The sequence below is a fragment of the Salmo salar genome, chromosome 12 (genome assembly GCF_965601325.2).
Source record: "Salmo salar chromosome 12, fSalSal1, whole genome shotgun sequence".
In the NCBI taxonomy this organism is placed as follows: domain Eukaryota; kingdom Metazoa; phylum Chordata; class Actinopteri; order Salmoniformes; family Salmonidae; genus Salmo; species Salmo salar.
The window spans coordinates 30886105-30902773 of NC_138302.1; the positions used below are offsets into that span (position 1 = coordinate 30886105).

At 50.3% G+C, this 16669-nt stretch overlaps 1 protein-coding gene across 3 annotated transcripts in view; it reads left to right on the top strand.

The window, feature by feature from the left end:
- The window catches only part of LOC106564661 (trinucleotide repeat-containing gene 6C protein), a 74932-nt gene that overhangs the window by 35022 nt on the left and 23241 nt on the right, over positions 1 to 16669 (top strand). For 2 of the 3 annotated variants that reach the window (XM_082958819.1, XM_014130854.3), the window contains exons 5-10: positions 6339 to 9404; positions 12133 to 12342; positions 12940 to 13187; positions 14865 to 14922; positions 15046 to 15191; positions 15498 to 15641. In XM_082958819.1, the coding sequence (XP_082814945.1) occupies positions 6339 to 9404; positions 12133 to 12342; positions 12940 to 13187; positions 14865 to 14922; positions 15046 to 15191; positions 15498 to 15641 (3872 nt within the window). Of the gene's footprint in view, positions 1 to 1954; positions 2184 to 6338; positions 9405 to 12132; positions 12343 to 12939; positions 13188 to 14864; positions 14923 to 15045; positions 15192 to 15497; positions 15642 to 16669 lie in introns of those variants that run through there. The other variant, XM_082958820.1, reaches the window with a different exon arrangement.

A 16669-nucleotide genomic window follows, 5' to 3' on the forward strand; every position in this document is an offset into this window, starting at 1 on the left:
GCATTAAATCAAAATGGACACAAACGCATAAGTCGTAGGCCTATTTACATTGTGGTCCTCATTAGGCACAACACAACCGCCACACCCCAAAGTCTTGAGACACAATCTCACCCCCCACACTCTCCAATACAACAGCTGATGGATTTACAACCCAGTGAGTGCTGCAGCCTCTCTGGCCTTCGTCTAGTAGCATAGCAGGTGCTACAGTGGGGGTCTGAGATGCAATCCGTGCTGTGGGAAACGCACTCAGTGGTCTACAACAGCTGGTTCATTCATGACTCTCTGTCTCTTAAGCCCCCGGGTGACATAGCATTTGGCCAGAAGGCATACTGTTGGCTAGATGTTGTTAACACGCATTGGCCCTGCTGCCCTTCTCATTTGGCCCCTTGGCTTTGTCTTCAAACGCCTGGATGAGGTGGCATATTTGTTCTTTTGATTCCAGTTCCAGACGCTGTTGTTTTGTCTGCGGATAAAGACCAATACATAACACGTCCCATTGATAACTGTTGAGCCAGGTATTCCCATCAGTGATCACTGCCTGATGTGCTTTAGCTGTAAGGCGATTCCTTTGATCATCGTTGTCAGTGCCTCGTAAGTGAACAATGTTCAGAGGTATATGCATGACAATGACTGCACTAGTCAATGGAGTTGGCTGCAGCACATGCCGTTCTCGAGCCAGACTAGGCTAGAGAGAATGCCAGAGCTCTCCCCTCTCTCTCGCTCGCTCGCTCTCCCCTCTCGCTCGCTCGCTCTCCCCTCTCGCTCGCTCGCTCTCCCCTCTCTCTCGCTCGCTCTCCCCGCTTGCTCGCTCGTTCTCCCCTCCAGCCCCTAGTGGCTTCATTAGCCCAGACTCTGCCAGGGAACCAAGAGGAAACTACCTCTCCTCTCTGGTTTTAAACCCTCCTGTGCCCACTCTCACTCCTTTTCTCTCTCTGTCTCTCCATTTCTGGAAAACTAACCAGAATCTTTTGATCCAGGAGACCGGAACTCAGAACTTCCTGAAAGGGGAAAGAGGGTCTATTTTGAGGACAAAGGGGATTAAATGGTGCGTTTACTGCTTGTGGTGCGTCACCGTGAGGTTTGGCTGGAGATAATGTGGTGGATTGGCGGTGTTGAATGAATGGGAGAATAATGGCGTCCGGTTCGGCCCCATTCGTATGGCTCTCTGCTGCATTTCACAGCTAGCTCCAAGGCTACGCTATTGCTCATGATGTTGGCTACAGGCACTTTATCCTTTTTGGTGCACCGTGTCTCTTCCTTTCTCTTCATACATACTCTCTCTCCACTCTCTCTCTCTTCCTTTGCCACTGTCAACCCCTCCCCCATTCCCCCTCTCCCCGTCACCCTGGCTTTCATAGGGAGAGAAAGGCGGTGTCTAACTTTTGGCTACCTGCCCATGTTCCCCATGTGAGCTGCCTGCTAGCAGCACCCTCATTATCAGCAGCAGCCTGATCTCCTGGTAGTTGTTTCCCCGGCAGGGCTACTAGCATCGCTGTCGCCTTGTCTTATTCTGAGTAGTAGACTAATGCTCTATGATAGGAAGCTGAGCTGGTATGTGAAGCGTTTTTGTTGATGCAGATAGATGTAGTGTGCGTGCTCTCACAGCACTGCATCTTTGGTGCCAGGGAGCCGCAGCAGAACCAAAGAATAGAAGCCCTTTTGTTTTTATTTCTGACGCCACTGTTCATTCAGCGAGCGCCATCGTACCCACTGCCCTCCTAATTGGGACCAGAATGGAAGCAACTAGACTTACTGACGGTTGAACGCAAACAGAGACGGAACAGAACTGTCCCCTTTTTTCCTTGTTGTTTTGGTATTGTCCCCCGTTTCTCTCTCTCACACACACACACACACACACACACCTTTTTCCCCAAAGCAGGAAGACTTCTCACTAATCTATTGGAATGCCTACCAGAAATAAGGTCGTACAGAGTTGTAAGGAAAAGAGTGGGCAAGGTTGAGTAGACCTAAGAGACGTGACACACACACACACAGTGACTCACACGTACACACTACGCAGACAGCCTCAATTTCTTGGCATCATGTCAAGTAAGCAGTTGCGATGCTTTGCAGCGAGCAGTAGCAGACATATTGAATGGAGGAGGATGGCGATGGCTGCCGCGTCTCCCCGCTCTGCGTAGCGCCTCACAGCATGGTGTTGCAGCAGCACCACCTCTCTTCAGGTATTTTTCCACTCTACCCCTGACCCCGTTTACAGCTGCCGTCAGCTCTTTTATCTCTTTCTCTATTCCGAGGTTTTTATTTTGTTTTTCTCGTAGAGTTGTTCGTGACAGGCAGTGACGGGGAAAAATAGGACTGAGCTGCACGCTGTTCTGTGTAGTATATGATTGATTTATCATGCAACCTATTTTTATGCCCCTTCAGAGAAAATGTGTGCGAGAGAGAGAGCGGGGGAGCGACTAAATGAAAGGGAGAAAGCAGAGGGCAGAGCGAGACGTTCTTGCTGCAGGCAGCAGCCTCTGAGCTCTTGGCTGAGTTTCAGGTCTGCCTGATAAAATGGCGTTCCTTGCTGCTCGGCGGCTTGAAGAGACCCAGAGAGAGGGGGGGGCTAGTGTGCGTCAGAACCGCTGGTGCTGTCGTCTTCTCTCTCTCTCCTTCCTCTCACATATAAACAAAAACCTAGCAGCCTTGCAGGTACATGGATTGACATTGTTTTGCTGACGACAACCCCCACAATAAGCTTTTGCATGTTAGGTTAGCGGTTAGCTAACTCTCCGATTTGACTGAAAGGCAGGCAGGCGTACGGCACCAAAACAATGGTGTTGAAACGGTGCCAAACCTACCAAAGCAAAAGCCTGCCAAAGACGCTGACTCTCTCCCACACCCACACAGGGCTCTCTGTTGGAACCACTCCTAAAATATACAAATCATGCTAAACCTCTTTGGTTGTTGTGGGCGCTGGCCACTGACATAAGATGTTATGTGTACTGACTTTGATGCATTTGTTTCTCGAAGGCCATGAGGAAGTGATGGTGGTTGTGGTTCAGTTGTGGGTTTAAGATGTATTAAATAGTCCCGGTGAGTAACAATGGACAGCTATGATCAATGTGCTATGGAGATATGTGTTCCTAAGTGAACAAAGCCATAGAAAAGTTGTCCCAAATGGCACCCTAATCCCTTTTTTATATTGCCCTACCTTTGAACAGAGCATATAGGGTACTTGCAGAAGGATCCATGGTGTGCTTACACAAGGATCACTCGGCCTAATGCACGCTGGTCTGTCACTGTGCATTGTGGGATGATGTGTCTTAGACGGGCAGCTCAGCTTGACCCTAGATGTTTTCTATTTGTGCAGTTTTGAGAGGGGGGGGGGGGCAGAACCGAACAGCCTGCTCACTTGTTTTTTTTCTCACCAAAAATGTAGTAGGAGAAACTTTTAATGGGGAATCTTTTGCAACATTGTTGGAAGTTAGGATTTGAGATGGGAATTTTGTGGTACCTCTGTGGTTACACTTTCTAGGAAGTGTAGAGCTGATTGCAGGTTGCGTGTGTGCATGCGTAGAGCTATATAGCCTACAGTGTGTGTGTCTGTGCCTTTCTACACACACACACACACGACTCTTTGTGATAAGGCAGTCTGAGAAGAGGAGATAAGTATGTTGAGGGGAAAATTGCATTTGGAGGGACTCAGAGGCGTGTTGCGCAGTATCTTAAGCCTAACCACATTTCTGTCAGTCAGTGTGTCTCAAACGGAAGCTAGTCCCCCCACTATTTGACAGGATGGTGTTGACCATAGCTTTATCTGTGATGGATAAACTCCAGGCAATTATGCAAATCACAGAACGATCTGATAGAATCCAATGGACTCCAATAGCGAGCTAATAGAAGGTAAGAATCTCTATTTGAAACGAGGTGATGCCCAAATACGGCCTACCTGACATTCACACAAACGCATATTAATAAAAAATTCTGTGACGCGTCAAAGGAAAGCCGGAGGCTATACGTTTTCTAAATGTCTAAGACAACTTTGACATTGAGAATGCTTTTGTGTCATAGATAATATAGCTAGCAATGGGATACTTTTCTTTTTGATATGACAATTGATGAGCTTATTGGATTTGTGAATTACAAAAACAAATTGATTATAATACAGCCTCCAACAATGAGCAGTTTCATAACATAAGCAGGAGGTCCTCTTAGGTCCTCTCTGTAGATAAGACCAGTTTAGTGGTTGGCTTGGCTTTGCATGGTGGTTGGTGGATCAATACCTCCTCTCCTCTCTCCAGCAGCATTAATAAGGCCATTGATTCATTACAGCCTCATGGCATGAAATGAGCCTATTATTAGTTGTTACCGGGACTGGTTTCTCTCATCGGTGTTAGTGAGATCATTGTGTGTCTGCAGGCTGAGGCGATGTTGCACAGTGTGGGCTAGACTTACACTACCGTTCAAACGTTTGGGGTCAATTAGAAATGGCCTTGTTTTTGAAAGAAAAGCAACAAAAAAAATAGTAAATTTTTAAAATAACATCAAATTGATCAGAAATACCGTGTAGACATTTGTTAATGTTGTAAACGGCTATTGTAGCTGGAAACGTCTTTTTAAAATGTTTTTTAATGTAATATCTACATAGGCATACAGAGGCCCATTATCAGCAACCATCACTCCTGTGTTCCAATTTACATTTACGTCATTTAGCAGACGCTCTTATCCAGAGCGACTTACAAATTGAATGGCACGTTGTTTTAGCTAATCCAAGTTTAGAATTTTAAAAGGCTAATTGATCATTAGAAAACCCTTTTTGCAATTATGTTAGCACAGCTGAAAACTGTTGTTCTGATTTTAAAGAAGCAATAAAACTGGCCATTAGATTAGTTGAGTATCTACAGCATCAGCTTTTGTGGATTCGATTACAGGCTCAAAATGGCCAGAAACAAAGAATTTTCTTCTGGAACTCGTCAGTCTATTCTTGTTCTGAGAAATGAAGGCTATTCCAAACACCGGTCTCAATGTCAACAGTGAAGAGGTGTAACTGGGATGCTGGTCTTCTAGGCAGAGTTCCTCTGTCCAGTGTCTGTGTTCTTTGACCATCTTAATCTTTTCTTTTTATTGGCCAGTCTGAGATATGGCTTTTTCTTTGCTACTCTGCCTAGAAGGCCAGCATCCCGGAGTCGCCTCTTCACTGTTGACATTGAGACTGGTGTTTTGCGGGTACTATTTAATGAAGCTGCCAGTTGAGTACTTGTGAGGCGTCTGTTTCTCAAACTAGACACTAATGTACTTGTCCTCTTGCTCAGTTGTGCACCGGGGCCTCCCACTCCTCTTTCTATTCTGGTTAGAGCCAGTTCTGCGCTGTTCTGTGAAGGGCATAGTACACAGCGTTGTACAAGATCTTCAGTTTCTTGGCAATTTCTCACATGGAATCGCCTTCATTTCACAGAACAAGAACAGACTGATGAGAAAAAGAAAAAAAAAGCTTTTCTTTAAAAAAAAAGGACATTTCTAAGTCACCCCAAACTTTTCAACGGTAGTGTATATCTTGTTTTTCTCCCTCTTTTGGTGTGAGGACATATATTAATAGGAGCATTTTTTAAATATTCTGATTATTATACATTTTTATGCTGTTTTATGATTTATTTTCTTAGTTTTTTCAGTGTGCGTGAAGGAAAGAAATCTAGAATTGAAGACAGCAGAGTTTTTTTAATGTGCGTACTCCGCAGTCTCCACAGTGTCGGAGTGTAGCTGTGTCTAGCAGCCCAGGCCTGGTAGTGCTTTGTGGGGACCTGCTAGAGCGTAGGGAGTGATAGATGAGGAGCCATCTTGGTTTCATTTCAATAACTGAGCAGCTTTCCACTTGGGCTTCCCTTCACGGCCACAGCTAGGGGAGACTACATGGAGACTAATGGGCCTCTCTGTTCAGGGGGAGGGAAGGGGGGAGAGGGAGAGAGCAGGTGGGAGGGAGGGTTCCATTTCACCCACTCACATAGAGGAAGAGTAGGAAGGAAGGAGGGCTAGTGGGAGTGAAAGTAGGAGAGGGAGGGCTCCTATCTCTCACAGTCACTCCACATCTGACTGCACCAAAGCAGGAATATATGGATATGCCATAGCTAATAGGATATGGGGCATGGTCTGCTGTACATTCTGATTATGGCAGGCGTCTGACTGGAGAACAGACCAGGAGAGCGTGACCATTGCTCTCCTCTCACTGCTGCCAAGTCGGATGGTAACAGTTTAACCAACCAAGGAGATACAGTACAATGACTTCCTCCAAGAGCTGAGGGAGTTTATTATATGGTGTTCTCTCTGTTTCTCTGTCTGTCTCTCTCTCTCACAAATGTTTTCTCCTGGTTAAATAAATACATATTTTTCTCCTCCAGACCTGCCCTTCCAGAGTGGTCCTGGTGCCCAGTATGAGAATCCCCACTGGGGAGCCTTACCACCAGCCACCGACCGCAGCAGCAGCACCACCGGTAGTAGCTGGGATCAAGTGATCATCGACGGGAGCGACACCGAGGCCTGGCCCTCCATCAGTCGCAGCAGCGTCAGCCGACCAGCGAATCCTCCAGAATGTGCCACAGCCGCTGACTGTACGAACCCAGAGACCAGCAGCAACATGAGCATGGCCGCAGGGGCTACTAGCCAGCAGGCCCACTACCCCTCCTCTCTCAAAGCTAACGTTGCTAACGTAGCTAGCATGATGCAGCCTGGCGGTGGCCAGGGAGTTGGAGCCATCGGCAGCAGGGGCTGGGGTTCTGGACCAGGCCCCATCACCATGGGCCCCACTGAGGGAGCCAAATCTGACGGCCTAGGGCCCAACATGGGTCGGAGTGGAGGAGCACCCAGCTGGAACTCCCAGCCCAGCTTTAGCCTGAACCTGAACCCCAACGCCAACCCCTCGGCCTGGCCCGTGCTGGGGCAAGAGGGGGCTGGAGGTGGCCCGAACCCCGCCTCACTACCACCCAACGGTAGCCTGGGCAACGGGAGCCTGGGAGGGGACGAGAACAGCAGCAGCACCTGGGGAGGCATGATGAGCCCTGACGCCCCAAGCAGCATGGAACACCCCAACCTTAACACTGACGGACAAAACAGCCACCACACTAAGCAGCCCCTCAGCCCCATCCACGGGCTGCCTGGCTGGGGAGGCCAGTCCCCTACTGAGTCCTCCCAGCTCAACGGAGACGCAGGGAGCTCTGTCTGGGGCAACGGAGACACCAAGACATCCGCTGACTCCTCCTCCAAGAACTCAGGCTGGGACTCAGCACCCTCCGGAGGCATGTCCGGCTGGGGCCACTCTGGCAGCGGAGGAGGCGGGAGTGGCAGTGGAGAAGGAGGCTGGGGAGGAGACTGGGGGAAGCACTCCAGTGGTGGAGGAGAGGTCAAAGGAGGCTGGGATTCCTCAGATGGCCCAGCCCAGGACCAGCAGGTGAGCTCCTGGGGCCAGCCAACCCCGGCCCCGGCTAGTGAGGGTAGCGGGAGCGGTGGCAGCGAGGGGCGCTCCCATCGCAGGGAGAGGACTGGCAGCGAGGACGGAGGCCCCCCTCCCCTGCCTCGGCAGGACCTGGACCCTCGTGTGCTCTGCAACACAGGCTGGGGCCAGACGCCTGTCCGCCAGCACACCTCCTGGGAGATGGAGGAGCAGCGTGCCGCCAACGAGAGGAAGACCAGCGAGATGAGGGGAGGCGGTGGAGGGGACACTTGGAGGGGCTCCAACAGCCCCTCTTCCGGATCCCCACCGGACCCCCGGAACGGGGGAGCCAACCCCAACCTGGGACCATCTCAGAGGCCAGGCTCAGGGGGCTCCGGACGCAAGAGCGAGGGCCCCTCAGGCTGGGGAGGCCCTCAACCCTCAGGCTGGGGGGAGCAGCCTGTCAACAAGGCCCCCAACGGTTCCGTCAGTGGCTGGGGGGACCCCATGGCCCAAGGCCCCAACACCACAAACAATGGTCCAAAGAGTGGAGGTCAATCCTGGGGTGTCCCTGAGAAGTCCTCCCCTACCTGGGACGACGGGCCAGCCAAGACCCAGCAGAACCAGAGTTGGGGAGAGGGGCCCAAGTCGTCCTCCCATGGCTGGGGCTCTGGCCATGGAAGTGGCAGCAATGGCTCCAATGGATCCAACGGCTCCAACGGTGGAGAGTGGAGAGAACCGGCCGAGGTGAAGAAGAATGGGTCCTCCAGCCACATGTGGGAAGGAGAAGGAGGAAATGGACGAGGAGAAGGAGGAAATGGACGAGGAGAAGGAGGAAATGGACGAGGAGGAGGAGGGTGGAAGGACAGCCCCAGAGGGGGTGGAGGAAATGGGAGCGGCTGGGGGTCGAAGCCTGCCCCTGCTGTTGGAGTTGGTGGCTGGGGGGAGACCCAGACCCAGCACCCCAACGGCCCAGCACCAGGATGGGGCTCCAAGCCCCAGGAAAGCCCCAACGGCCCAGCACCAGGATGGGGCTCCAAGCCCCAGGAAAGCCCCAACGGCCCAGCACCAGGATGGGGCTCCAAGCCCCAGGAAGGCCCCAACGGCCCAGCACCAGGATGGGGCTCCAAGCCCCAGGAAGGCCCCAACGGCCCAGCACCAGGATGGGGCTCCAAGCCCCAGGAAGGCCCCAACGGCCCAGCACCAGGATGGGGCTCCAAGCCCCAGGAAGGCCCCAACGGCCCAGCACCAGGATGGGGCTCCAAGCCCCAGGAAGGCCCCAACGGCACAGCACCAGGATGGGGCTCCAAGCCCCAGGAAGGCCCCAACGGCCCAGCACCAGGATGGGGCTCCAAGCCCCAGGAAGGCCCCAACGGCACAGCACCAGGATGGGGCTCCAAGCCCCAGGAAGGCCCCAACGGCACAGCACCAGGATGGGGCTCCAAGCCCCAGGAAAGCCCCAACGGTCCTTCGCCAGGATGGGGCTCCAAGCCTCAAGAAAGCCCCAACTGCAATAGTGGAGGAGGTGGACCAGGAGGAAGCAGCATGGGGTCCTGGGGCGGCCCTGCATCTGTAAGGCAGAGTTCCAACCCCGGCTGGGGCCCGGGGAGCTCCGGAGCCAAACCCGACCCAGCGATGGAGCCCACTGGCTGGGAGGAACCCTCTCCTCCCTCCATCCGCCGCAAGATGGAGATCGATGACGGCACATCCACCTGGGGAGACCCCAGCGCCTACAACAAGACTGTGAATATGTGGGACCGCAACAACCCCACTGGAGGTAACGGTAACCAAGGCAACAACCCCACCCAGCCGCCAACCAGCAAGAGTAGCGGAGGCTTGACCGTCAACAACAGCCACAACAACCATTCCTCCGTCCCACCTAGCAACAACAATCACCACCACATGAACCACCACCACCTGCACCACGGACAGCCCCCGCCACACAGCCAGCACCACGGCAACAACAATGGATCCGCCAACACCGCCGCCCCGCACCAGGGCGGAGGACCCCAGGGCAGACCACCTATGGCCAACCCAGGTAAGAAACTGACCCCATTCACTGTCTGAAATGTCTGTTAAACTGGTTCTTATGCACCGCTGTAATGTATTGTGGTATTAGCCCTGTGATTAACCTATACTGGAACAACTGCAAGTAAGAGACTTATGTCGTATGTCTAAGGAAATATCCAACGTTCAAGTATATATTTTGTCATTGAATATTAGTGCAGTGCGATTTAACCGAAATGTTTTATTAATCATTTTTAAACAACTAATTGAGCGATATGGCTCAATTATTTAAATTCCATTTTGTTTGGGGTTTTCTGTGAGCTCAATGCGCACACAGCGCAGTTTCTTTAGATATGGAACAGATGAAGCCCGACCTGTGCGACGTGGTAGGGAGTTACCATGTGGTAATTACCTACAATGACCATAATCCATTGCGTGCCTACTTGTCCGGTCTGTTTCTTTTACGCCTGCTACATAAGAGACAGAAGAATGTGTGATCAAGAGGGACGGAGAGCAGTTGCATAGCAAGTTCTCGAACTGAAAGTGCATGATCTAAATGATTGATAGTTGGTATTCAGCAGTCATGCCTTATTTACTTTGAAGAGCTACTAAAATAGTGATTTTTGTCAGACAGAATAGACAGCAGCTCTGTAGAGATGAGATAATGACTTGGAATTAAATAATAGTCATCAAATAAAACACATTTTAATATACACAACAAGTGAGATATTTGTGATGTAATGTGAATGAAGGTTAATAGTTAATATGGTGATAAGCAGTAATGGACACTCACTACCATCATGGGACTTTATTGTTTTATTGTGTGTTACAGCATTTAACCCACAGAATGCATAGTGCATTTAATGTAAAATTATTGGAATTGAAAATGTGTATAATCGAAACCGAACCGACCTCAAAAAGCACTAAGCGCTCAGCATTATTGTACATGCACAATGCCAGGGCTTTTCAAGGCACCCCACTGCAAAGACAAAAGCTTCAGTGAAAGCTGACTGGCAGGAAGGCACTGTTCTCGCTAAAAGGTTATGGATGAGGGAGACCAGTGCCCCCTGCTGTTTCTCTATGTACAACCCCAGTAACCAGAGACTGATCAGCAAGGCTTGGCACACACTGCTCTAGTCTGCCTGCTTACAGGGCTCCTCAGTGGACTCAGCCAGCTCGGACAAGAGGGTCTGGGAACTGGGCCAGGAGTTAAACAGTCATGGCTGCCTTTCTCTCTCCCTCCCCTCCTCTGCCTTCCTCTCTCCCTCCCCTCCTCTGCCTTCCTCTCTCCCTCCCCTCCTCTGCCTTCCTCTCTCCCTCCCTCCCCTCCTCTGCCTTCCTCTCTCCCTCCCTCCCCTCCTCTGCCTTCCTCTCTCCCTCCCTCCCCTCCTCTGCCTTCCTCTCTCCCTCCCTCCCCTCCTCTGCCTTCCTCTCTCCCTCCCTCCCCTCCTCTGCCTTCCTCTCTCCCTCCCTCCCCTCCTCTGCCTTCCTCTCTCCCTCCCTCCCCTCCTCTGCCTTCCTCTCTCCCTCCCTCCCCTCCTCTGCCTTCCTCTCTCCCTCCCTCCCCTCCTCTGCCTTCCTCTCTCCCTCCCCTCCTCTGCCTTCCTCTCTCCCTCCCCTCCTCTGCCTTCCTCTCTCCCTCCCCTCCCTCCTCCTCTCTCCCTCCCCTCCTCTGCCTTCCTCTCTCCCTCCCCTCCTCTGCCTTCCTCTCTCCCTCCCCTCCTCTGCCTTCCTCTCTCCCTCCCTCCTCTGCCTTCCTCTCTCCCTGCCCTCCTCTGCCTTCCTCTCTCCCTCCCCTCCTCTGCCTTCCTCTCTCCCTCCCCTCCTCTGCCTTCCTCTCTCCCTCCCCTCCTCTGCCTTCCTCTCTCCCTCCCCTCCTCTGCCTTCCTCTCTCCCTCCCCTCCTCTGCCTTCCTCTCTCCCTCCCCTCCTCTGCCTTCCTCTCTCCCTCCCCTCCTCTGCCTTCCTCTCTCCCTCCCCTCCTCTGCCTTCCTCTCTCCCTCCCCTCCTCTGCCTTCCTCTCTCCTCCCCTCCTCTGCCTTCCTCTCCCCTCCCCTCCTCTGCCTTCCTCTCTCCCTCCCCTCCTCTGCCTTCCTCTCTCCCTCTCCTCCTCTGCCTTCCTCTCTCCCTCTCCTTTTCTGCCTCCCCTTCTCTGCCTCCCCTTCTCTGCCTTCCCTCCTCTCTCCCTGCCCTCCTCTCTCCCTCCTCTGCCTTCCCTCTGCTCCTCTCTCCCTCCTCTGCCTTCCCCCTCTCCTGGCCAGACTTTTCTGTCAGAGCCTAAAAGCCCTCTGACTATATAGAGCAGCATCATGGCACCGCGTCAACCTATGCTTACGTCTAAAATGGCACCCTATTACCTATATAGTGCACTACTTTTGGCCGGAGCCCTATGGGCCTTGGTCAAAAGTAGTGCACTATATAGAGAATAGGGTGCCATTTGGTACATAGCAATACTGCCTCTGATTAACAACTTGGCTCTCGTAAAACAGAGGAAAAGCCTGAGGATTGAGAGTAGAACGGGGTGTAGTGCAAGTGAATGAATGGAAGCAAGCACACACTGTTCCTCAGTAGTTTTATGGTTACATTTTCATCAGTAATGGAACCAGTTAGTTGGCAGTAAAACTAGACTGCCAGACTGCAATTGCTAACAATATGTCAGATCACTGTTTGGTTGGTCTTGTAAGTGAAATATACTTGCAATAAAGTGTTGCACACACAACTTTAAAGCATACATTATAAATATGTTTTCTCCTCTCCCAGGCTGGGGGGAGCTGCCTAGTGTCCAGCAGCCCAAGCCAGAGCCAGCGTGGGGGGAGCCCGCTGGCCCCTCTCCTGCAGTGGACAACGGCACCTCTGCCTGGGGCAAACCCCCTGGTGTTCCTGGAGGCTGGGGCGATGGGGGGCACGAGCCCAATGGACCCTACAGGAGGGGAAACAACGGACCCTCTGGACCTGCACCCTGCAAGCCAGGTTAGGACCACACGCCGTTGGTATATGAACATGGTCAACACTCACTCATCTTATCAGTAAACAACAACAAAAATAATACTCTATTGTGTTTGTATGCATCTGAATGTTTCTGTTAAGCATTTGCTTTTCTAGATGTCTTGAATAACATTGTCACTAGAAGTTTCCCTGGTTGCATGCTTTGATCAATTTGGCAATTCTTGTTTGTGCTTTTAAAATAATTGTTATACAAGAAGGCAAGCAAGAAATGGAGGGACTTGCGTGACAATACTGCCTCCAAGTGGTTGCATTGCCAATTGCACGTAAAGGGGTTGCCCTTTATCTTTGCAAGCAGTCAAAACTCAAATCAAAGTGTATTGGTCCCATGCACATGGTACAGTTAAATTCTTGCTTGTCAACGTGCTATGGTTAGACTCCAAAGACTGCAGTATATTGGTTCAGCAGAAACACAGATACTAAGGTTAGCTTGAGACTATTGTTTGGCGCTGCAGTCAGATTTCAGTGAACTAGTTATATTACAAGAAGGCACTTATTAAATCATTTTTACTTAGTATTCAACTCTACAATATTCACATTTACCCTGCGCTGCTCCTCTTCCAGCCCTCAAATCTATGCAAGACGGTTGGGGAGGCGGGAGGGAGGAGGAGATGGGCATGTCTTCTGGCCAATGGGATGCTGACGCTGGAGAAATGTGGAACAGCCCCGCCTCCCAGGAGAGCAGCTCCTCCTGTAACTCGTGGGGCCAGCCACCCAAGAAGGGCCCGCCCAAGGGCAAGATGGGCAACCAGCCAGACGAAGCCTGGATCATGAACCGTCTCATCAAGCAGCTCACTGACATGGGCTTCCCGGTATGAATGTGATACATTTTGCAATGTCAGAATCAGACCTGGTTTCAAATACTATTTGATATATTTCAATTACTTTTGCTCCAGCCTCCTGGAAGGGGGGGGGGGTTACAGTTTTGTGATTATTTTGTCCATTAAGCCAGGCATGTTCAGTCAAGCACAGTATTTGAAATTATTTCAAATTGTTTCAGAATCCATGTATTTAAATGTATGTACAGTTGAAGTCGGAAGTTTACATACACTTAGGTTGGAGTCATTAAAACTCGTTTTTCAACCACTTCAACTGTATTGTTAACAAACTATAGTTTTGGCAAGTCGGTTAGGACATCTACTTTGTGCATGACACAAGTAATTTTCCAACAATTGTTTACAGACAGATTATTTCACTTATAATTCACTGTATCACAATTCCAGTCAGTCAGAAGTTTACATATACTAAGTTGACTGTGCCTTATAACGGCTTGGAAAATTTCAGAAAATGATGTCATGGCTTTAGAAGCTTCTGATAGGCTAATTGGCATCATTTGAGTCAGTTGGAGGTGTACCTGTGGATTTAGGCCTACCTTCAAACTCAGTGCCTCTTTGCTTGACATCCAGGGAAAATCAAAAGGAATTGGCCAAGACCTCAGAAAGAAAGTCTGGTTCATCCTTGGGAGCAATTTCCAAACGCCGGAAGGTACCACGTTCATCTGTACAAACAATAGTAGGCAAGTATAAACACATGGGACCACGCAGCCGTCATATCGCTCAGGAAGGAGACGCGTTCTGTCTCCTAGAGTTGAACATACTTTGGTGCGAAAAGTGTAAATCAATCCCAGAACAACAGCAAAGGACCTTGTGAAGATGCTGGAGGAAACAGTTACAAAAGTATCTATATCCACAGTAAAACGAGTCCTTTATCGACATAACCTGAAAGGCCGCTCAGCAAGGAAGAAGCCACTGCTCCAAAACCGCCATAAAAAAGCCAGACTACGGTTTGCAACTGCACATGGGGACAAAGATCGTACTTTTTGGAGAAATGTCCTCTGGTCTGATGAAACAAAAATAGAACTGTTTGGCCATAATGACAATTGTTATGTTTGGAGGAAAAACGGGGAGGCTTGCAAGCCGAAGAACACCATCCCAACGCGTGAAGCACGGTGGTGGCAGCATCATGTTGTGGTAGTACTTTGCTGCAGGAGGGACTGGTGCACTTCATAAAATAGATGACTTCATGAGGAAGGAAAATTACGTGGATATATTGAAGCAACATCTCAAGACATCCGTCAGGAAGTTAGTGGTCGCAAATGGGTCTTCCAAATGGATAATGACCAAAGCATATTTCCAAAGTTGTGGCAAAATGGCTTTAGGACAACAAAGTCAAGGTATTGGAATGGCCATCACAAAGCCTGACCTCAATCCTATAGAAAATGTGTGGGTAGAACTGAAAAAGCGTGTGCGAGCAAGGAGGCTTACAAACCTGACTCAGTTACACCAGCTCTGTCAGGAGGAATGGGCCAAAATTCACCCAACTTATTGTAAAAGGCTACCCAAAACGTTTGACAATTTAATGGCAATGCTACCAAATACTAATTGAGTGTATGTAAACTAACGACTTCAACTGTGTCAAGCATGTAGTTAATGTGTTGTATAGTTGAGATTGTCGCTGACTTGGTGTCTCGTGTTGTCATTGTGTTACAGAGGGATCCTGCTGAGGAGGCTCTGAAGAGCAACAACATGAACCTGGACCAGGCCATGAGTAGGTTTTCCCTCTGTCTGACTGTGTGTGTGTGTGTGTGTGTGTGTGTGTGTGTGTGTGTGTCTGACTGTGTGTCTGACTGTGTGTGTATTCCATATTTATCTGACCTTTCTCTTTCCCAAGGCGCTTTGTTGGAGAAGAAGACTGAACTGGACAAGCATGGCATGGGCATGTCAGACTACAACAACGGGATGAACAAGCCGTTGGGTTGCCGTCCCCAGGCCCTCTCCAAAGACCCCTCCTCGGACCGCAGCCCATTCCTAGACAAGGTACTATATGAATGCCACTAGCATTCTATCAGGAATCAACAGAAGTTCTGTCCATACAATAGAAAGACAGCTAGTGAAAGGCATGTCCATTGACGAAGGATTAAACCACACACACACGTGCCAATGAAAAAGAATGGTGAAAATATAGAGGTCTTGTTTGAGTTTTTCAGTCCCACTTTTTCTTATTACCGGGGTTGGGATTATGAGAAGTTTACAGTACCCTTAGTAAAACGTGCCATACAAAAAAAGTGATTAACTGAAATGATTTACTGACTGACTGATCTTGTCTCCCCTCCCTGGCTGCAGGACGGTGGTCTGTCAGATGACGCCTCCCCCTCACCGTTTCTGCCTTCTCCCATCAGCCTGAAGCTCCCCCTGGTTAACAACCTGCAGCCTGGGCTGGCCCTGGGCTCCCCGGGGCTCAACATGCAAAACTTAAACAACAGACAGGTAAGGGGGGTGAAAGGCATGCGCTGCACCTGTAGAGGACAGGAGTCAGGATCAAAGTCTCGTAATGAGGTAGCCCTTCCTGTGATTTACTGTTAAGATGTTGGTTCGGATCCCGTCTGTGACACATACATACACACATAGATTTAGCAAAAAAAGAAACGTCCTCTCACTGTCAACTGTGTTTATTTTCAGCAAACTTAACATGTGTAAATATTTGTATGAACATAACAAGATTCAACAACCGAGACATAAACTGAACAAGTTCCACAGACATGTGACTGACAGAACTGGGATAATTGTCCCTGAACAAAGGGGGGGTCAAAATCAAAACTAACAGTAAGTATCTGGTGTGGCCACCAGCTGCATTAAGTACTGCAGTGGATGTCCTCCTCATGGACTGCACCAGATTTGCCAGTTCTTGCTGTGAGATGTTACCCCACTCTTCCACCAAGGCACCTGCAAGTTCTCAGACATTTCTGGGGGGAATGGTCCTAGCCCTCACCCTCCGATCCAACAGGTCCCAGACGTGCTCAATGGGATTGAGATCCGGGCTCTTCGCTGGCCATGGCAGAACACTGACATTCCTGTCTTGCAGGAATTCACGTACAGAACGAGCAGTATGGCTGGTGGCATTGTCATGCTGGAGGGTCATGTCAGGATGAGCCTGCAGGAAGGGTACCACATGAGGGAGGAGGATGTCTTCCCTGTAACGCACAGCGCTGAGATTGCCTGCAATGACAACAAGCTCAGTCCGATGATGCTGTGACACACCACCCCAGACCATGACGGACCCTCCACCTCCAAATCGATCCCGCTCCAGAGTACAGGCCTCGGTGTAACGCGCATTCCTTCAACGATAACCGCGAATCCGACCATCACCCATGGTGAGACAAAACCGCAACTCGTCAGTGAAGAGCACTTTTTTTCCAGTACTGTCTGGTCCAGCGATGGTGGGTTTGTGCCCATAGGTGATGTTGTTGCCAGTGATGTCTGGTAGACCTGCCTTACAACAGCCTATTGCAGACAGT